This window comes from Felis catus, chromosome D2 (genome assembly GCF_018350175.1).
Source record: "Felis catus isolate Fca126 chromosome D2, F.catus_Fca126_mat1.0, whole genome shotgun sequence".
Taxonomy (NCBI): domain Eukaryota; kingdom Metazoa; phylum Chordata; class Mammalia; order Carnivora; family Felidae; genus Felis; species Felis catus.
In genome coordinates this window covers 3700972-3724684 of record NC_058378.1, presented here as the reverse complement: position 1 = coordinate 3724684, position 23713 = coordinate 3700972, and the positions used below count along the sequence as shown (strand labels likewise).

General features: G+C 38.3%; 1 protein-coding gene across 8 annotated transcripts in view; it reads right to left on the bottom strand.

The window, feature by feature from the left end:
* Positions 1-23713, bottom strand: part of PCDH15 (protocadherin related 15) — a 1549353-nt gene that overhangs the window by 148811 nt on the left and 1376829 nt on the right. For all 8 annotated transcript variants that reach the window (XM_045040943.1, XM_045040941.1, XM_045040940.1 and 5 more), the window contains 2 exons: positions 19829-19969; positions 17789-17901 (listed from right to left, as the gene is read on the bottom strand). In XM_045040943.1, coding sequence (XP_044896878.1) covers positions 17789-17901; positions 19829-19969 — 254 coding nt within the window. The remainder of the gene's footprint in view (positions 1-17788; positions 17902-19828; positions 19970-23713) is intronic.

Below are 23713 nucleotides of genomic sequence, written 5' to 3'. Positions count from 1 at the left end.
ATATGCAAACTACTTATAATTTTCTTATGGATGCATAAATTAATACATAGATATCTGTTTAATGTTTCAAATTGGTTATTTGAAAATATAGATGACAATAAATCTCTCTCAATTAAATACATTGTAACATATCTGAATCATCTGAATAATGGCTACATAATTACAGATTTTGCAGTTTTCAATGGCAGACCCAGTTTTTACAGTATAAATATAGATGAAACAATCATTCTATAATTTAAAATGTACTTTTATTGTCGGGTTCAAGAAGTAACAGTAAATGTTATATGTGTTACATAAAGCTCCTAATTATTTTAAATGCTGCGCAGTTTAGGATATAAAAGTGTGTGTAAATAGACGCTATAAAATTTCACTGGGATTCAATCTCGCTCTATTGCTTTCTTTCTACGGAGAGACAAATCTAATTTATTTTGACATGTCTGAATTCAATATATTTGCAAATCAGTGTCAATTAAGGAACTGTTTTTATGTCTACTATAAGGGAATTTAATGAAAATAGGAAGGAAAAAAATCCACTGGAACTCCTATTATTTGTAACCTTGGAGTAACTGCGTCAGGGTGATCTGATTTTAAATATTTAACCAAGACAAGTGGTTTTAAAAGAACATGAATCAGGAGAGAAATGGCTGCTTTCCCAGTACTTTTACGGTGGGTTATAGAAAAGAAGATTAGTAAAGGACCAAGTGGTTAGAGACTGCTTTTTGTTTTTGGTTTTTTGTTTTGTTGTTGTTGTTGTTGTTGTTGTTGTTGTTGTTGTTGTTTTTTACCTCTTTTCCAAAGCGTACTTGCTTTTGAAGAGTTTGGGTTCTTTTCAGATCCATGAAGTGTCTCCATGCTGAAGACAAGCAAACCTAAGCCCTGAGTAGTAACAATTCCTCAAGTCCAGAAAACTATCTGAAATCCAAACCTGCAGTCTCAGGTGGGTGTCTTCCTTGGTTTCATTTATTGTTCTCATTAACAGACCTTTTCTAATCTCTCTTAGTCACTGGTTCCCAAACTTTATAAGAATTAGCTGAAGAACTTATTAAATTTTCAGATCTTCAAGGCGCCTGGGTGGCTCAGTCTGTTAAGTGTCCGACTTCAGCTCAGGTCATGATCTCACAATTGGTGGGTTCAAGCCCCACATCGGGCTCAGGGCTGACAGCTCAGAGCCTGGAGCCTGCTTCGGACTCTGTCTCCTTCTTTCTCTGCCCTTCCTCTGCTCACACTCTGTCTCTCTCAAAAATAAATACACATTTAAAAAAATAGTAAAATTTTCAGATCTCCTGGATGTTTAAAGATTCTGATTTAGTAGGTCTATGGGGTCAGACCAAGGAATATCATTTATAAAATTCTGGCCCTCATACTTACTACCTATGGGACCCTGCAAAAATTCTTACCTTTTCTGTTCTTATTTCTTTACCTGTAAACTGGGGACATTACTTACTTAGAAAATTGTGGCGTGTACTAAGCGACACATGCACAAAGAGCTTTCCTTCAACCTAGCACATCGTAAGTACCCCATAAATTATAGCTTTATTAATACACTATTTTATGGGCTATACATCTGGAAGTTTAGCATAAACATTATAATGATATACAAGCTTCTCTTACAGACAGGAACAATAGAAGATAAAACTTAAATACTTTCCAGCAAAAGAAGTCACTCACGAAGCACCTAAGACAACTCATTAAATGGGTGCGAATACTTGCAAATGATATATCCATAAGGAGTTAATATTCAAAATACATAAATAACTTCTACATCTCAACATCAAGAAAGAATAATCTAATCTAAAAATGGGCAAATGGGGGCGCCTGGGTGGCGCAGTCGGTTAAGCGTCCAACTTCAGCCAGGTCACGATCTCGCGGTCCGTGAGTTCGAGCCCCGCGTCGGGCTCTGGGCTGATGGCTCAGAGCCTGGAGCCTGTTTCCGATTCTGTGTCTCCCTCTCTCTCTGCCCCTCCCCTGTTCATGCTCTGTCTCTCTCTGTCCCCAAAATAAATAAACGTTGAAAAAAAATTAAAAAAAAAATAAATAAATTAAAATGGGCAAATGAATAGACTTTTCTCCAATGAAGATATACTAATGACCAACAGGTATATGGAAAAGATGCTCAACATCACTCGTCAGGGAAATGCACATCATAACCATGACAAGATATCACTTCACACCTGTCAGAATGGCTAAAATCAACAACACAAGAAAGAGCAGGTGCTGGTGAGGATGTGGAGAAAGGGGACCCCTTGTGCACTGTTGGTGGGAATGCAAACTGCTGCAGCCGCTCTGGAAAACAGTGTGGAGGTTCCTCAAAAAATGAACAGCAGATACATGAGAGTGATGAATCACTGAATTCGACTCCTGAAAACAGTATTACCCTATATGTTAACTTATTGCAATTTAAATGACAATTAAAGTGTATGTCTGAATATTTTTAAAACTAAGGATTTTAGGGGCACCTGGGTGGCGCAGTCGGTTAAGCGTCTGACTTCAGCCAGGTCACGATCTCGCGGTCTGTGGGTTCGAGCCCCACGTCAGGCTCTGGGCTGGTGGCTCAGAGCCTGGAGCCTGTTTCCGATTCTGTGTCTCCCTCTCTCTCTGCCCCTCCCCCGTTCATGCTCTGTCTCTTTCTGTCCCAAAAATAAATAAACGTTGGAAAAAAAATTTAAAAAAAAAAGTAAGGATTTTGGACTGAAGATCAAAAATTGCTTGATTTGGCCCTAGATTCAAGTATGACTCCCACTTTTTTCACATCTAGATCTCCTGAAAAATACTCAGATGGCCTCCTTTCAATCATAAAGAGACAGTCACATCAATGCTTCTGCTATAGGACACTTATGAGGATTTGCTACGGTAACTCACTACACCTGCCCTCACCTTCCTGCATAGTTCTCAGAGCTTGAACTATGCCACTTGATGTTTCAAAATAAAGGAGTGCATTTCTTCTTGTTTTCAAAAAAAAAAAAAAAGAGAGAGAGAGGGAGAAAAGAAAAACAGAATTTCAGCAATGCCACATCTGGGGTACACACACAAAAGAAAAGAAATCACTATTTTGGAGAGTTATTTGCACTCCCATATTTACCGCAACAATATGGTTTATCATAGCAGTTTGCTTATCACAGCCAAGACGTGGAGACGACCTGTGTGTCCACTGGTGGATGAATGGATAAAGAAAAAAACAAAAAAAAAACACGTATTTTATATTACTGGCTTCTGCTTTGGAAAACTCGCAGTTGTAAATGATTTCTCTGCCTCTCTGAGATGTAAATCTTTTAAAAAGCCAGAACTGTTTCCCTCAAGGACCTGAGTTTGAAACATCATCATGAAGGGAAATAGAGGTCCTGACTCCCACAGGGTAGGATCTGGACTTGGGTGGCAATCACTCCAAATTGTGAGGGTTATGCAGTAACGGGTGATGGAGGCACATAGGAAAAACAAAATTCTGGTCACAAATACCAATCCAGGAGTCATCAAGCATTTATAGGACACCTAGCTTGAGCACAGTACTGTATTTATAGGTAGCAATGACCCTATGATTCATTTACCTGTGACAGCCCCCAGTCGTGCCCATTGCCCTGGTTTAAATTATTGTAGGGTGTCCCCCTTTACTCTCATTAGTGTCCTACTTTGGGCAATAAATCATATGATCTTCACTGCATTAGACACCGTAGGGATACAGTTAAGGGGGAAACGTAGCTCTCTCTCTTAAATCTACAGTCTACCCAGTGAGATGAAGCACATATATACTCAGGTTTACATCTTTCCACTTTGGATTCCACGTATTTTGCCATTAGTGTAGTAACTCCTGCTTTCCCTTTTTTGCGATCGCCTGGACTATCTCTTCTTGTCAGTCTCTTGGTGTGTGTGTATGTGTGTGACTTCCTCTTAAATATGCTGTTTAGGGGTGCTTGGGCGGTTCAGTCAGTTGAGTGTCCAACTTTGGCTCAGGTTATGATCTCACAGTTTGTGGGTTTGAGCCCCGCGTCGGGCTCTGTGCTGACAGATCAGAGGCTGGAACCTGCTTTCGATTCTGTGTCCCTCCCCTGTTCGTGCTCTGTCTCACTCTGTCTCTCAAAAATAAATAAATGTAAAAAAAATAATTAAAAAAATATGCTGTTTACTGGCCTAGAACCCCGTATGAAAAGCTGACCAGAAACAACACAGGATGAGAAGATGAGGCAAAGGGCACAGCCACTGAGCTCCAGAGCACCTTGGAGATGCGCGACTTTGCCGTTATAAATCGGTGATAAAAATGCCACGATTGTAAATCAACATTTCAGTCGTGCAAAAATCTACTTTCCTGATGGAGTGGGGAAGCGGAGTGATCTCCCATGAAACACCTCTGCTGGTATCTCTTGCTTCACATCAGTCAGCGTCCTTGGAATCTCCGTGATAACGAACAAGGTCGGTAGTGGGGCTCCTAAGAGCCTTCACATCTGCTCCCCTCCACCCAGTCCCTCCCCAAGATCCATCTGGGAGATTTTCATGTAGGTCTCACCTATGTCTGTCCCTCGCCACTGTCCAGATGTGGCCCGAGCTGCCATTGTCCTTTGCGTGTGATCCCGTGGCTTTCTTTTGACTAAGTCCACACTGGTGCACTCAGACCCCTTCCCGGCTGACGTCCACAGCGGTCAAGTTTCTTTTTAAAGCTCCCATCTACCCTCATCACCTTTAGTCCGAGGTGCTCACCAAGGTTCAGCAGTTTCCCAGTGCTCCGGGAATGAAATGTCACAGATTTCCATGTCATGTCACAGCCCTGTCGCTCACTGTCTCTTCTTCCACAACACTGACCTTCCCCCAATTCCTGGAATGTGTCCTCCTCCTGTCCAGTGAGAACTTCTTATTTCCTCCCAGTTCCTGAGCCCATCACTGCTTCCCACTTATTCACATGTCTGCCATTTCCAGGGCAATCTTCTCTCACGTCCTTTGTGGCTTGCCCCTGTGTGCTCTGTTGAAAGTGCCCATGGGGCCACGTTCCGTCCGTAGATGTCACGTGTCAGTTTGCAATTTTAACCGGATTGCTATGGTCATTGTTTTGTTCCAAAGGAGTGAGTTCCTCATCACTGGGGTGGCTGTTCCAGGATGTCCAAACGGGAGCTTATCTGAAACTGTAGGACTGTAACAGCTCACATGAGTTCTGCCTCTTGTATTCCCAGCAAAAGACCAAGGTTTTGTGTTTGTTTTATTTTTTACTGAGAAAATTAGTGCACTGTTGTGTTGTGTGTGTGTGTGTGTGTGTGTGTGTGTGTGTGTGTGTGTTGCTGGAGACAACTACTTACACTTCATTTTTTTTACTTTTAGTTTTTTGGCATAAGTCTGTACTTGTGTGCTGGCAGGGCACCAATAACACGTACATAATCAGTGTTGCTTCTATTTTTGCTGTGTATAAACTCATTTTTTAAAAATGTTTATGTTTTAATAGAGAGAGGGGTGGGAAGGCAGAGAGGGAGACACAGAATCTGAAGCAGGCTCCAGGCTCTGAGCTGTTAGGACAGCACAGAGCCCTAAGCAGGGCTCGAACTCCCAGACTGGGAGATCATGACCAGAGCTGAAGTTGGATGCTCTACTGAATGAGCCACCCAGCTGCCCCTCACTGTGTATAAACTCCTTGAGAACGATGCCTACGTCTTAAAAATCTTTGCATGGCCAACACCTGGGACAAGCTTGTTAAAGAATAATATCACAGCTATTTTTTTAAGCATGTGCTCTACTATGTTCTTCACAAAGCTCTTTGTCTCACATATAAATACTTATACAATATTTGTATCTCTAGGAAAGCAGGTCTCAGGGAGCTTCAGTAACTTCATCAAGTTCAACCAACACCTGCCATCCAGCAGCCATGATTCAAACCTTGGCATTGTTGTTTCATTTTGCCTCATAAAAGTTTGCATTAATTATTAATAAAATAAAAATAATGTGCCCTAGTATATGTTGCACTTGAACTAAAAAGTTCCCACAGATGTAATGCAATGAGAGAAGAATGGAATCTATGACAACACTCTTTGTATCTGAAAACTTGTTTTCAATTGTAAACAGTGGATTGAAACAATAGCCAAATGGTGGAAAGAGCCTAAATGTCCATCAACTGATGAATGGATAAAGAAATTGTGGTTTATATACACAATGGAGTACTACGTGGCAATGAGAAAGAATGAAATACGGCCCTTTGTAGCAACGTGGATGGAACTGGAGAGTGTGATGCTAAGTGAATAAACCATACAGAGAAAGACAGGTACCATATGGTTTCACTCTTATGTGGATCCTGAGAAACTTAACAGAAACCCATGGGGGAGGGGAAGGCAAAAAAAAAAAAAAAAGAGGTTAGAGTGGGAGAGAGCTAAAGCATAAGAGACTCTTGAAAACTGAGAACAAACTGAGGGTGATGGGTATTGAGGAGGGCACCTTTTGGGATGAGCACTGGGTGTTGTATGGAAACCAATTTGACAATAAATTTCAAAAAAATAAAAATAAACAGTGGATTGATTGATTATTTAGGTATTTATTATAGAGGTTGGGGGGCACCAGAGAGAGAGAGAGAAAGAATCTGAAGCAGGCTCTGGACTCAATGTGGAACTTGTGGGGTCGATGTGGGGCTCAATCCCATGACCCCCGGATCATGACCCTGAGCCAAGATCAAGAATCAGATTCTAAACCAACGGAACCACCCAGGCACTCCTCTAAACAGTGGATTTAATTTTTTGAAGGATTGATTGATTGATTTAGGGTTGGGGGAGGGATAGAGAAAGGGGGAGTGAGAAAACCCCAAGCAGGTTCCGCACTGTCAGTATGGAGCCCAATGCGGGGCTTGAACTCATGAACTGCGATCATGACCTGAACTGAAACCAAGAGTCAGTCGCTCAACCTACTGAGCCATCCGGACGCCCTGTCAGTGGATCTAGAATGAACTGCTCAAACCTGCGTCCTTTGTTGCTGGTGGGCTGGTTTCACTCTGCCATGTGAGCAAATGTCAGACACTACTATAACCTTGAAGATGTGAAGGAGAATTAAATTCCATGCGGATACACAGGGAGCCTATGAAAGCAGTAATGAAGACCGCTGGAGCTACTCTTTGAGTAGTTAACAAGGCAAAATCTATTACCTTTGAGGCAAGATTTTAGTAGTGCCATAAAAGCACAGGAAATGTTATCTTCAGGTAAAGTCAACTCTCATATTGGACAATAAATCTAAATTAAAATAGTAAACAACCCTAGCAAACAAGTAAGGCCCTCTGCATTTATTTTATATGATAGTAAGAGTTTTCAGATTGTTTTTTTCTTCTTTAGTTTTTGGAACCAAGACCAAAAGTTCTTCCTAAACTATTGTACTTATTGATTAACAATCTTTTCTCAAAGTCCCATGTCCAAACCTGTGCGGTTTATACGAGAATAATGGCAACACTCCTCAATGTAAGGTAACTTTAATTCTCTTGACTAATGGGACGGTCACCAGAGCAGCTCACCATTTCCTTGGCCATTGTGATAACATTGTTTTCATTTTTCACAGCATATAAAAATGGATTTCTGGATTTTAAATTACACTTTTTCTCTGTTTTTGCATATCAGGAGGTAGACTGTTAATCCTTTTTAGTTCTTCATAAAATCTACTCTTTTTATTCTTTAATATAAAGCCTTTTGAGAAACTTATTTTAAATATAAATGGTATGAGATTTTTGCATTGCCATTTATTATAAGATTAATTCAAATTGACCAGCAGAGTATCAATCTTTTACTTTATGAGGGAGACCAAAAAGATTATTTTCTTTATTCAAGGTATTTGAATTTTTTAAAGATGTCAAGATATTTATATGCATAATATTCTTATTTTGGACTTAATATATTAAATGTGAAGAACACTGGAAATTAAATATGACTCGATATTTTTCTAAGAGTTAGCAAATATCAACTTTTTCAAGAGGTTAATAAAAATACCTTAGGAACATTTGCCTCTTCTCTTTGGTATACATACAAATATAAATTTTGAATTTCTGTTTTTATGGAAATTACATTTTAAAACACAGGAATCCTTAAAAATGAATATAAATGTGGCATTAAATCACACAGAGTTTAATAATCAATGTTGATACACTTCCATTTTAAATAAATACCAAAGGTATGTCTATATTGTAGCATATCTGTTTGGAAAATTTGTAAATAATTGTCTTTGGTAAAATTTTTGATAAATTGTATAAGGTACTGCATTTTTCATTCAAAATCAATATTCACATTTGGACTCCATGATCTATTCCAGACGCGCTGACCTTTCCATGATATTTACCTCTAGAACCGAGGACAAGTGAGTCCCTGTGTGTTTAGTCCATCATCCTGGGATGAAGGTCAAATATTCTTCGAATGCTAACTCACTTGACCTATAGGAGTCAATCTATTCTTAAGTAATATGTGTTTGAACTACTATGAGTATTTTGATGCTTCTGTCTGGATTAAATGAAAAGGTAACATAAAATGTACTTTCTGACTGTGACACTGTGACTATTTTCCAGAAGAGCCAAGTAGATAATTGACTAAACCCTCTTATCAGATATGGCCACGTGGCAGCAATGAGAGTGCCCCAACAGATCTCCAGTTACAGGAGGCGCCCTTGACCGAGGTTCCATTGCTGTGCCCTGAAGTCCACGGCTGTGTTTACGTGCAGGCCACGCTTCCTAGGTGCCCCTTCCTGATTGTGATTCAGAAAAGCGGAGATGCTGAGGTGGGTCCCTTCCTAGGAGACAATGGACTTCTCCAACTTGTGACTATCGTTTGAGGGATCCCTGATCATCATGCAGAACGTAATGAAATGACACAGTGGCCACTTCAGTGGCACACCAGCCTAGGATGTTCTCCACAAACTTCTGTCTTCTTCCCTGGAGGTCAGAATGAATGTGGTTTGAAGGTTCCCTAGGCTTACTCCGCTCTCTGCTCATTTCTCTCCCAAAAGTATTTTCCCTAAAGAACCTGTTAAGTCTCATCTGGATGTTTAATTGCTAGGGGATGGACCAAAACTAACACAGGAGATCACAGGCACTAAAGTTTAAGAGGGAGTATTAGTATTTCAGAAGATATAAATTAAATTTAAAATATCCATGGACATTTAGAAATCCAATTCTAGGGAAAGTAAAGACATTTAAAAAAATGTTTACTGGGGCGCCTGGGTGGCGCAGTCGGTTAGGCATCCGACTTCAGCCAGGTCACGATCTCGCGGTCTGTGAGTTCGAGCCCCACATCGGGCTCTGGGCTGATGGCTCAGAGCCTGGAGCCTGTTTCCGATTCTGTGTCTCCCTCTCTCTCTGCCCCTCCCCCGTTCATGCTCTGTCTCTTTCTGTCCCAAAAATAAATACACGTTGAAAAAAAAAATTAAAAAAAAAATGTTTACTAAAGAGTCTTAATGTATAATACAAAAAGTATTAATATATAAAAATATTAAAATAAAGAATAAATTGAATAGATTTAATATAAATTGATTTTTGTAGAGACAAAAAAGAAAATCTTAAGGGTTATAATTAGCCATTATGTAAATATTATAACGAGGAGGAAGAGTTTGTCATATGTTGTAAGATACACTAAACTAGTATAAGAAACTGTAATTAACATTTATTTCAGGTCAGCAACCACATGGTTAATATAATTTTTTTTATCACATTAATGGCAGACGTTGCCAAGTATACAGAACTCTTTTTCCCAATAAGAATGATCCCTGTCAAGATACCTGCTAATAATTGATAGGAGGGCATTATTAGTCACCTGTCTTAAATGAGGAGTTTAGCTCAGTTTCAGACAAGGGGCAAGAGGACATGCCACCCCAAAATCTGCCACTTTGTCCTATGGATTATTTTGAGCTGTAGGCACTCAAATGATAGCAAATACAAGGAGATGCTTCTCCCTGAGCTACACTTATCTGCCTAAAGGCAGATCCTCCAACAGGAGCTCAAATGTCATGGATCCCCTCCCCAGGAGTTTCACTGACCAGGGAAATGGAGTCGACCCTGGAGAGGACATGTGAAGACGGACACACCAGCAATCGATTCTTTCAGGGCCCACCCCTCTTTCCTAGAAATCAGTTACTCTTCCCTGAGAGGCCTTTACCCCCCTCCCCGTCCCCTGTTAAGATGCTATTGGATCCTGAAGTTTAAAGCCACCTGTTTATGTTACTTATCTTTCCTGGGTGTCTCTCATGTGTACAGGAAGTATGCATGTTAATAGACTTCTCCTTGTTTTTCTTTTGTTAATCTGTCTTTTGTTACAGGAATCTCAGTCAAGAACTAGGAAGGGGAGAGGGAAAATTAATTTTCTTCCCCTACACAGTCATACTACTTAAAGAGGAAGCGGATACTAAAACTGATGAAGGCTCAGAGAGAAATGCATAGAACAAAATTAAAGGAACAAATATAATAACAATAATCTCCCCACAGGGAATACCTTCCCAATATCCACAATTACGTGAAGATTGAAAGGGTGAGTTCCTCACGACTTTGTGGCAAGGATATCAGAAAAAGCAATTATTAAATTATCAGGCTGACTACGTGATCCCTATGGGCAGTTTTGCCCATTACTGCCGTGCCCTCAAAAACAGAATTTTCATTAAGATTAACCTATTTCTCTCTGCTTCCAATGAGAATCAATCTGTGCAGAATGGTTTAAATTAAGAAACGATATTGCATAGGATATAGAGACAATCACTTGAATAGTAATAACTCAAAACTAATGATTATTTATGTAAGGCAGGGGCTAGTATTTGCATTGAATTCATTGCAAAAAGGAAAAATGAAGCCATCTGGAGATACTTGGGACAAGAGAGAGGAGTTTTTTTTTTTTTTTATAATTTTTTTTAACGTTTATTTATTTTTGACACAGAGAGAGACAGACCATGAACGGGGGAGGGTCAGAGAGAGGGAGACACAGAATCTGAAGCAGGCTCTAGGCTCCGAGCTGTTAGCACAGAGCCCGACGTGGGGCTCGAGCTCACAAACCGCGAGATCATGACCTGAGCCGAAGTCGACCGCTTAACCGACTGAGCCACCCCGGCTCCCCCCCCCCCCTTTTTTTTTTTAAATAATTTTAGAGAGAGGAGTTTTAACAACAAAGGGTTATGAGGTGCCACTGACTCTTTAAGAAATTTGTTTTGGGGCACCTGGGTGGCTCAGTTGGTTGAGCGTCAGACTTTGGCTCAGGTCATGATCTCACAGTTTGTGGGTTTGAGCCCCTTGTCGGGCTCTGTGCCGACAGCTCAGGGCCTGGAGCCTGCTTTGGATTCCGTGTGTCCTTCTCTCTCTGCTCCTTCCTTACTCACACTCTGTCTCTCTCTCAAAAATAAATAAAGATTTAAAAAAAAAAATTGTTTCAAGGAAAGAGGAATTTGTTTCAAGGAAAGGGAAAAGAAGGAATAAAAAATGATAACCTGAGGTAGGAACTCTAAGAGACCAAAATTTCTGGCTTCTGGCGTCTCCTCGTTTGTCAAAAAGATGAACTGGAAGAACCACATAAAACAGAAATGACCCGTGAAATGGAAATGTGTTACAATGTTGAAATTTTTGGCTGTGTGTTTGCCCCTAATAACATGAATGCGTGTTTATAATTTTGGAAATAAATGTTTTACAGCCTGAAGAGGTCCATGCTGTTTAAAATTTTGAGAAGAATTCAGTGTTTTCTGGAAAATATAAGTGTTTATTCAATGACAAAGAGAAGAAGCAAATGATGTTTCGATTCTCCATTGAACCTAATTAAGTGACCCAAGGAGACATGGAAAAGGCCATGGAGTGAACAAAGTTAAGTCTGTTTCAAGTACTATAACCGTATAGGGACCAAAGAGAAATAAATGCATAGTTGGCTTAAGAACTGCTGTAAATCTGGCCATTATAAAAGCACACACATATCTGTATGGGGCAAATTGCTTTCTCATTAAGAGATGTCTCCTACCCTTAAAAATGACTTCAAGGCAGCCCATTAGGGAATAACTTCAGTTCACAGGATTGGAGGAAAAAACAAAATTAAATCTTTTCTCAGCACATATAAAACATCCCAATATTATACACTGTACACAAGAAAAGAATGCGAGAATTTTCTCTTCTAGTCTCGACAGGCTAAATTATTTCCCTTAATACGGGGTGGTCTTTGTAGAATTCTTTCAAAAACTTTACAAACTTCATTATTTTGTTTTCAAAGAACCATTAGCAGAAAGTGAGGAAGTTTTTAAATAGGAATCGGGGACAGAGACACAAGAGAAAGGGGGGTGGGCTGACATTTAGTTATACTGCTACTTGTATGTTGGTTAGCTAACCTGCTAATTATCTGCTATCAGAAACTTAGCAGGCAGTCCAGGAAGCTTTTCCTTTGGTAAATACCAAAGTATTTACTATGATGTTTGTTATTTGTTGGTTCCTACTTGTACAATTTTAGAAGAGGTAACCTTAGGTCTATTTTTGCACTCCTGCAAGGAGGCAATTACCAGTAACTGGATATTTAAATGTTTTGAATGCCATAAAAAGAATAATGGATTTTGTGTCTCTGTCGATGTAGAACTGCTACATTGGGAAGTGTTTCAGCAAATAGTAAATGTCTCCTCTCAAATCTCTTTGATAGTCTCTACAAAGGGAGTTTACAGTTCGTGACTCTCACTTACACTCTGCCATAATGCTTTCTTTCTCCTTGTGATCAGGACTATTACAGTTCTCAGGAACAGGGAGAGAGTAATTAACTGTAATCAGACAACCAAACTTTACTTTGAAGTCCAGAAAGGTTTGGTTTGGAATATGTGCTATTAACATTGGATGTGCTGAAATCACTAGAAATAATTTAAAACATTCCAAAATGTCCATCTGAGATTTTCTTTGAATTCAAACAAAAAATAAGTATGCATTCTTTTGTGCTTTAAGAAAAATGTGATCTATTTTACCAATACACATGGAGGAATAAGAATGTCTCTGTACCATTCCATGATGGGTTCACGTTCCCAATCTTACATGTTTTTAATGCAAAACAAGTCATATCAAGATGATATAGCAATAAAAATCTGTAACTTGTCTAAAATTACACATTCAATGTGCTAATTCTCCACCAACACTATATTCCTTTTTCCCTCGGTAAGAGAGGTGGGACTGAGGTACGTGTGTCCAGCAAGGGACAGAAGTTGTCTGCCCTTTCTGAGCTGGCTGTGGACATTTGCCTGGATTTCTGAGATGGAACATGAGCTGAGGTGAAATGTGCAAGCCCTACCTCGCTTGGTTCAGGAAATATCTGGATGTGGACTTCTGCCCCCTTTCCCTTTCCAGGGACAGAAACGGCAATGACTGGAGTAATTCTGAAATAATGTTAAGGATGGAAGATCCTACATTGGCCCAGGTCCCTGATGACTGTGCGGAAGAACTGCATGAAGAGTTATCGCCAACCTGAAACACTCACTTCAGATGGTCATGTGAGCCTAAGCACATTTTGTTGTTGTTGTTGTTGTTGTTCTTTAAGTTGTTGTAATTTAAGGGTTTGTCTTCACAGCCCTCTAACCTATCCTCACTAATCTTCTTATCCAAGATTTAATGACTGTTAAAAAAAACAAGATAATTGGATTAGGGGAGAGGGTCAGTTTAAGAATCGAGTTCAAGGGGCACCTGGGTGGCTCAGTCAGTTAAGCTTCTGACTTCAGCTCAGGTCATGATCTCGTGGTTTGTGGGTTCGAGCCCGGCATCAGGCTGTGCTGACAGCTCAGAGCCTGGAGCCTGCTTCGGACTCTGTGTCTCCCTCTCTCTCTGCCTCTCTCCCACTCACTCACTCTCTCTCTCTCTTAAAAACAAACATTAAAATAATTTAACAAAAAGAATGGAGTTCAATATTCTAAAATGAATGAATCTTTTATCTTTAGAACCTTTCTTCACACCTAGACATCTGTTGAAACTAGTTTTTCCTAAACAATTCAAGAGCCAATACGGGAATGAAGACATGCAGGACATGTAAACACGGCATGTATCTCAGCTGGCAAAGCTACTCATCTCTGATCACCGCTTTCCCTTTGCCACCCGTGCTCATGCTTTCCCCACACCCCACCAGGGACACAAATCTTGCTTATCCTTTTATGTCCCCCCAAATTGGATCACATGAAAAAGTTTTTCCACCAGGACCAATTCTGTAATGGAAGTAGGATTTTACCTCTATCTTTGTAGGGTTTTCTGGCTGGGTCTAAGTATGAAACACACATAAGTCACTTTAGTAGGAGCGAATGTACACATTTATATAAGTTTTAAGTGACAGGAGAGCCCTCATGAGGCAATGAAGATCCAGAGAAATGGCAACGCCAACATACTTTTGTATTAGGATGAACAGAGAGAGGTCACTGCGGAAAATTAAACTCTAGAAGGAGCCCGGAGGGCGATGTGAATTATTCTAACAAGTCCTGTCTGTATCAGCTCTCTTGGCTTTGACTCCTCATTAAAGAACATTTTTCCTCCTGGTACAGGGAGGGCATCCTTCACATCAGAGTTTATAGGTCCTGTGTTTAGGAAGTAAAAGGGAGATTAGAATGTCCTTCCTGCAGCTGGTACTTTTTAAGTGATTTTAGTTCAAAACAATCTTTATGCCAAAGTGAAATACTCTTCCGCCACTCAATTCCAACACAAGGGATCATACTGATAGTAAAGGTCTAATAACATTGTTTAGCATCTCTGGGAGTTATGTGCATCTGGCCAAGGCTATAAATGATTTCGAAAAAAAGTCATATGTAATATATGTAAACATATGTCATTCCTAGTTCAATATTCCTCTTCCTATCTGTGACTCAAAGGCCTAGGCTCCTTTCTTGTTATATTTCAAAGTTGTCAACACATGGCTCCTAAGCGTCTCTGGGCGTTTTCTCCATTTCACCTGTCCATATGGGGAAAAGGTTAAGTAAGGCCAGGAAACAGTGCAGACCATACTTTTCCACATTTTATTTGCCAGAACTCAGTCCTACAGCTCAATTTAGCAAGCTAGGCTGGGAAGTGGAGTCCAGCTGTGTGCCCAGGAGGAAGAAGGAAAGACTGGGAGGGATCCAGACTCACTATATACTTGGAATCACGAGCACAGAGAGAGAACTGATGAAGATCAGCCCTAGGTCGTTTTTTGTTTTTTTTTTAATAGTTCATTCTACACTTTAAATCATATGTAAAGTTACTTAAACATTTAAATTCAATTATTGATCTTATTCAAAACGTAGTGTCTTCTGCCAATGGTTGATACAACTTTTTTCTTATCCAAGGTCTCTAAGTGTCTGATAAAAAAAGAAAACAATCCCATTCAGTGCCCTAGTCCTACTGAATCCATTATGGCAATTACATCGATTCTTAGGACTTTCTTCATAAACTGTAGGATACAACAAGATTACCAAACCTCCCTTGTGTGTCAGAGGAACTCACGAATTGGGACAGTCAAGGGCACTATTTGCAAATGTTAGAAATGTTCTTCAGAAAGGGCAAAAATTCTTCCCTGTAAGCTCATGTCACTCCTCTTAGTTTTCGCACCAAGTAATTGGTGGGTTTTTTCTTCTCTAAGTTAACAACTTTATTAATAGAATCTATTTGCAGTTAGTAGTTGTATGCCAAGAAGGTAAGGAATGGTAAGTTATTCACTGAACAAAACATTTTTATTCTTAACAAGTGGCATGAATAAGGGTAATTAAAAAAAGAAAGCTAAATGAACAATGCCCTGATGAGACCTACGACCTTGGCATTCATGCCCCAGTGTTTGCCTAACAGAGTTAACAAGCAATGTGCTCCCGAAGTCTGGAGGCATACTGCTATTAAGAGGAATGAGCAGCAGAGGAAAACCCAGAGAAGGGGGATCCATTTACAGAGCCTATTCGAAAGGACAGCATTAGGCATCATCACTCCGGCCTTCTTTGGGGTTCCAAGGATGGACTAGATGGGAGGAGAACTTTGGGAGAACACAGGTTGGGATTTTGCTCGGCTGAAACTCTGAAGGATTTTTGGACCCATCCCAAAAAGTAAGTACATTTTTTATGAACGTTGAATCTAGGTAAGTTGGGGAGAAACACAAGTGAGTTTACATTCATTTGGGTTCTTGACATGACCACAATAAACATGTTCAAGGAAGGGCTCTAGAAGCAGAAAACCACATGCACGTTGGCAAAGAACTGGAGTTCACAGGTTACCATGACAACAAAAGAAAAGGGGAATTGGTAAGGATGGACATAAGGAAGAAAATGGTGTTTCAAACAGACTGACCAAGAATTCTTAACAGTTTAAATACAGTTTTTTTTAAAAATAGTTTTAATGGTTATTTATTTTTGAGAGAGTGCGTGCGTGTGTGTGTGCATAATTGGGGGAGGGGCAGAGAGAGAGAGGGAGACACAGCATCTGAAGCAAGCTCCAGGCTATGAGCTGACAGCACAGAGCCCGATGTGGGGCTCAAACCCACAAACTGTGAGGTCATGACCTGAGCTGAAGTCAGATGCTTAACCGACTGAGCCACCTAGGAGCCCCAAGTTTTAAATATATTTTCCATCTCAGTGATTTACATATATGTTATGTAGAGTTTTCTGGTAAAATTATGTACTTTAATTTATTGCTTGAATATTGCAAAGGCAACTTTTTATAAAGGAAAACACTACTTGGCCAGCATGGTAAATGTTCCCAGACGTGTCATCTGCCTTCCAGTATCTCAGCCCTTGCTCTAACTCACAATTCTTACGTAGTTCTTAGAAATTATGAAAGTAATAAATCAAAGCAATAATAATACAAATTTTAGAATCTGATAAAGTATTCTATTATATGAAGTCTTCCTTCTTCTTGAGTCCTAATTAGCATCATTATGTAATGTTGACTTTGTCTCTAAATAGAGCAAACTACTAAACTGTATCATGAAAGAAAGTTGTACTCTATTGTCAGGAAAGCATTATAAATCTTACAGTAATGTGCAAACATAAAATATAGTAAATTTAGTTTTATTATTTTTTTCAATTCTTCACTTCCTAAGAATATCTATGTATCTATCTATCTTTCTATCTATCTTAATCTATCTATCTAGCCATCCATCCACACATACTGTGGACTGTCCTCCTAAAAAGCCTTAACCCTCAATGGAATAGTATTTGAAGGTAAGGCCTTTAGAAACAAGTGGGTGGGGCCCTAATCTTGGGATTAGCACCCTTACAAATATCAGAGATTAGCTTGCTTTCTCTCACTTTCCTCTATGTGAGCCAGGAAGAGAGCTCTCACCAGAGTTTGACCATGCTGGTACCCTGACTTCAGACTTCCAGCCTCTAGAACAGTGAGAAATAAATTTGTTTGAGTCCTTCTTTCTGTGGCATTTTATTATGGCATCCTGACTTAAGATAGTATATATGCTAATTCTATATTATAATATGCAATATGTATTATGCACATAAACACACACATACATTCTCTCCCTCTCTCTTTCACTGGTTATATGAGAAATATCATTTCAGACAGATGTCAAATTATGTCTCTGGCAATAACATGAAACTAAATGCCTACTTCTCACCATTGAGATCATTAAATAGTTGCAGTTTAAACCCCAAAATAGAATGTATTTTTCAAGGACTGTGTTAATTATTTTTAAAGCATCCATTATTCATCAAAGCATTATGAAAGCTGATATTTTTATAGACTAAACTGTCATGTTAACTAAATATCAACTTTTAAAATAAGGGTAATATTATGTTAATTTAGAAAAACTTAAACTAGAATGGGAAGGACCATTCATTGATCAATTCTTACCGCAGCAGTTTTGAGAGGCCATAACGAAGCGAAACAAAAAAAACTTTACATATCACAAAAACTGATGGAAATCAATACCTATATTCCTCTTGTGTGAAGCGTGGGATTTCTCCAGGATGTAAGACCAGAATCTTCACCGTGGCACTGCTGGACATCACAGGCTCACCATCATCAAAAGCGACGACCACCAACTTAAAAAGTAATACAAATTCATGTTAAAGATTATTAACAAGAAGAAAAGAAGGCATCGTTTTAATCTTTGGACTGCCTGGCCCCAGAGGGGGTGCAGTGATCATGTCCTCACTGTCTGCCAGGTCATAACCACTGTACTAGGATATGTTACATATATTCTCACTTAATCTTTACACCAGTCCCACCGTGTAGATGTTTTATGTTCATTTCCTAGACAAGAAAACTCAAAGAAGTAGAATTACTAACTCTATGATAAAACACTACCAGTAAAAACAGGTAGACAATGCGACATCTCTCCAATGGTTAAACTGATTTCTCTTACACAACCCCACTGGTGCCTACAGTAAAACATGTGCCATTATAAGCACCAACACTTATTTAAAAAGTGTTAAATTCAGTCACATCGATAGCAAAAAGCTAATTAGCTTGCTTATAAAAAGAAATTAATTTTTCCAGGGAATTAATTGTCTGCAAGATTATAGGGCAGAAATACTTCACTCTGGAGGATAAAACTGGAAATCTTTCCAGTTTAATACACTTAGATATACACTCTCTTAAAAATATAGACAACCAAGTCCACACTGCATAGTAGAAACAGTTCCCATGATGCAAAATGCAGAAAAGCTTTCATTTCAAGATGGAACAACTATATAATATTTATTACTATAATTTATAATTGATTTTTGATAACATATATTATGTCAAGAATAATTCTTCTATTTAAGAAATGTTAAATATTTTCAAACTATGTGTTTGTCCAGAATGTGTATAATTTTGGCAGCTACAGCTATTAATCTAAACCAGTTCAACTTAGACCATGAAGCCATAACTAAGGATCATCCTGCAGCCCATGATTTAGTCTTGGGTTAATATTTTACAAATGGAACAATTTCTCCCAACAGTGGTAGGATTACGTGAGGCATGGTACCCATGACACCCACAAGGTTAACCGATGAGGGCGTTTCCTCATTGCAGGGTCAGAGGCTTTATTAACAATGAAAGAAGTATTCTAAGTAATTACAGAAAAGGGAAACGCTCAGACATTTAATAAAATAGATTATTTATGGTAATAGTGAAGGGTAACACTATTTGAAGTTTTCTGGAAGTATAACTTATCATGGGTACGTAAACTTGACCCAACAATTCTGCATCTCGGTACTTAAGGGAAAGAAATCGGGTCAGCAGCAAAAGTTATTGCACAAAGAGGTTCACAACAGCAAATTTTATCATGACAAAAAATTAGAAACAGCCTAATTATCCAACAACAAAGTATTAGACAAAATGATAATAGTGGATTCATACAATAGAACATCATATAACCATTAAAATAATACCACTACCAGTATTTATTGGCATGGGCAATATATTATGAAGTTAAAAAAGCAGTATGAATAATAGGATCATGTTATTTTATTTATTTATTCATTTTGTTAAGTTTATTTACTTATTTTGAGAGAAAGGGTATGTGCATGTGTGAGCAAGGTGGGGGAGTGGCCGAGAGAGGGAGATAGAGAATCTCAAGCAAGCTCTGAGCTGTCAGCCCAGAGCCCAATGCAATTCTTGATCCCATGAACTATGAGATCGTGACCTGAGCAGAAACCAAGAGTCTGATGCTTAACAGACTGAGGTTAAGCCACCCAGGTGTCCTTTATTTGATCATATTATTTGAAAACACATTATGTGTGCACTTGCATTTGCATGGAGTGTCATCATAAGGATAGATACTAAAATGGTAAATTCTAGTTATCTCCAAGATGTGAAATATCAAGTGTTCTTTTTTCTTTTGCTTATCTGATTCTCTAAATATCTATGTGGTTAAAAAATATATTACTTTGTAATTTAAATTATTTTGTACAGCCATCTGTTAAACTGAACTCTCAGAAGTTAAATATCAAACAGACCATGTAAAGGAAACACTGCACCGACCTTAAAAATTGTCGTAGGTTCTTCATTAAGATTGACTCGAGTTATTACTCTTCCAGAATCTTCTTCTACGTCAAAAATACTAGCAGGATAAGGAAACTGGACATCATCTACTCTGTACCTCACACGACTTGCAGGTAATCCCTAGAATGAAATTATATATTATGAATTTACTCTTCACAAAATGAAAACAAAGAGTATCGATGATGCAAAACTGATCTATAAAACACATGGCCTTTTAGAAGTAAGAGATCATATTAAGCCATCACACTTCCACATGTGAAATGCCACAGCCTCTCCACCTGTTACTGAAAACGATTTATGTGAAACAATAAACTACTGGCTGCCTTGAGCGTCTTCTCTTCCACTTTCCTTTAATTGTAGGAATCTCACCCGACCGAAACACCATGTGTGCTTAATAGTTTAACTTCTAAGACAATTCTAAATTATGTTCTTTCATTGTGCTTTTCTGAACTCTGACACTCAGAGCATGATGAAATGCGGAAGATCTGGAAGACTTGTAAAGTGGAAGGATAGGTACGGATGGGGAGGAGACAGAAAGTACCATCTGCTCTGTGCTGTTTAACACCTAGGTTTTGTCATAGATAAATTAATCCTCGTAACTAACAATCCTTTAGGATATCATTACTAATGACGGTGGTAGTAATAATAGTAAAATAATGACGCCTAACCTTTGTTGAATGGTTACTATGTGCAAGAAGCATAGTAAAAATGATACATATATATTCTACCACCTATTTTTTTAAATTTTCAGTTAATGAACTTGAGGCTTATGGAGAGTTAAAGGATGTTGACTTGTCCCAGTTATAGACCAAGATAAGTCGGGATAGTTAAATAATTTTTAGAAAAATAAATTAAGATTTGATAAAACTTTTAGACTGTAATAAAAATAGTCAAGATTGTTGGACATCCTCACTTACATTAGGGTTTAGGTTGGTCTTTTTTTGAATTATAGTAAGTGACACTGGTGTGTCAGTATAATCTTTTCAGTGCTTAAGCTAGCCCTTGAGGTGAAGTAAACAATTTGAACACAGAGCTGGCCTGTGGTAGATTTGACATCAAACCCAAACAGATGCTATGTGAACCACTAAATTCCTAGGATGAAAACATTCCCAAGCTTCAGTCACGGGCATGTCTACCTTCTCTACCTCTATTTTTAGACTCTACAATCTCTTCCAGTCCTTTAAACAACTTCTATTTGTTCATAACTCCCAAAGTTAAATTCTGGCTACACTCATTCTTTAAACTCCCAAGTAATATATATAATAGTCAACTTAGATGTTCTATTTTTAACTCAACATATCCCAAACCAGCATATTGATTTCCTCTCCCAGACATATACGTAATCCACTCTAGGTCAATGGCCCCACCCTTTTACCAAGTTGGTCTCTCTGAAAGCCTAGGGAAGGCATTGACCCTTCTCATTCTTTCAGACTCCACAACTGAACTGTCCTCAAGTCCTGCCAATAGCTCAATGAAAGCATGCTTAATATAGGTCATTTTCATCTTCTCTATCAATTTGTTTCCTGCAGTGGACCCTTAATTGACCTTCTCCTTCTATTCTATTTGAATTATCTTAAAATATATAAAGCATCTCTGAGATATAAAAATGTAAACTATAAACCGAGAGTTTTTCCCCTACTAAGGTCAGGAACAAGACAAGGATGCCCACTCTCACCACTTTTATTCAACATAGTACTAGATATTCTAGCTACGGCAATCAGACAAGAAAAAGAAATAAGAGTTATCCAAATTGGTAAGGAAGAAGTAAAACTTCCATTATTTGCAGACAATATGATACTATATATGGAATCCTAAAGAGTCTAGCAAAAACAAACAAAACAAAAAACAACAACAACAAAAAGAAACTACTAGAACTGATAAGTTAATTCAGTAAGATCTCAGGATACAAAATGAATATTCAGAAATCCATTGCATTTTTATATATTAATAATGAAGTAGCATGAAAAGAGATTAAGAAAACAATCCTATTTACAATTGCACCAAAAGTCATAAAATACCTAGGAATAAACTTAACCGAAGAAGTGAAAGACCTTATTTCAAAATCTATAAAATACCAATGAAAGAAACTGAAGAAAACACAAATAAATGGAAAGGTGTTCTATGCTCAAGGACTGGGAAAATAAAACATTGTAAAAAAGGTCAATACTACCCAACAATCAAAAAATTCCATGCAATCTCTATATAAATACCACCAATATTTTCATAGAACTAGAACAATCATAAAATTTGTATAGAACCAGAAAAGACCCCAAAGAGCCAAAGTTATCTTGAAAAAGAAAAACAAAACTGGAGGTAGTACAATCCCAGCTTTCAAAATATACTAAAGTAATTAAAACATGACCGTACTGCCACAAAAACAGACAAACAGATGAATGGAACCAAACAGAGCCCGAAATAAACCCACAATTATATGATCAGTTAAACTTAAACAAAGGAGGCAAGAGTATGCAATGGGAAAAGACAGTGTTTTCAACAAATTATACTGGGAAAACTAGAAACAACATGAAAACAAATGAAACCAGACTTCTTTCTTATGCCATTCATAAAAATACATTCAAAATATATTAAAGACTTAAATGTGAAACCTGAAACCATAAAAATCCTAGACGAGAACACAGGTAGTTAATTTCTCTGACATTCATTATAGCAACATTTTTCCAACTATGTCTCCTCAGGCAAGGGAAACAAAAGCAAAAATGAACTATTGGGACTATATCAAAATAAAAATCTCTGCACAGCAAAGCAAACAATCAACAAAATTCAAAGATAACCTAATGAATGGGAGAAGACATCTGCAAATACATAACTGATAAAGGGTTAGTATCCAAAATATATAAAAAAGTTAAACACCTTAAGGCCAAAAACCAAATAATCCAGCTAAAAATATGCAGAAGACATGAAAAAAACACTTGCCAAAGACACACAGATGGACAAAAGACACATGAAAATATGTTCAACATCACTCATCAGCACAGAAGTGCAAATAAAAATTACAATGAGGTATCACCTCTCACATGTCAGAATAAAACAAAAAACACAAGAAACAAAAAGTGTTGGTGAGAATATAGAGAAAAAGGGACCCTCGTGCACTGTTGGTGGGAATGGAACTGGTAGAGCCCCTCAAGAAGACAGTATGGACGTTCCTCAAATAATTGAAAAGAGAATTACAGGGGTGCCTGGGCGGCTCCGTCGATTAAGTGTCCAAGTCTTGGTTTAGGCTCAAGTCACCATCTCAGAGTTTGAGGGACAGAGCTCCACATTGGGCTCTGGGCACACAGCTCAGAGCCTGCTTAGGATTCTCTCTCTCTCTGTCCTTCTCTGCACCCCCTCTCAAAATAAATACATAAACATTAAATAAATGTAAAATTACCCTTTGATCCAGTAATTCCACTACTGAAATTACCAAAGAATACAAAAACACTAATTCAAAAAGATATACACACCCCTATGTTTACTGAAGCATTATTTACAATAGCTAAGATATGGACGCAGTTCAAGTGCCCATCAATTGGTAGAATATACGTATGCTTTATATTTATATTTATATTTGTATTATATTTATATTTGTATTTATATTCATATACATGCTACATATGTATCCTGGAATAGTGTTTATCCATAGCAGAGGATGAGATCTTGCCATCTGTGACAACATGGCTGAACCTAAGTGAAATAAGTCAGAATAAGAAAGACAAACACCATATGATTCACTGACATGTGGAATCTCAAAAACAAAACAGATGAATAAACAAACAAACAAAAAGCAGAATCAGACCCATAAACACAGAGAATAAATAGATGGTTGCCAGAAGGGAGGTAGGAAAAATGGGTGACGGGGACAGG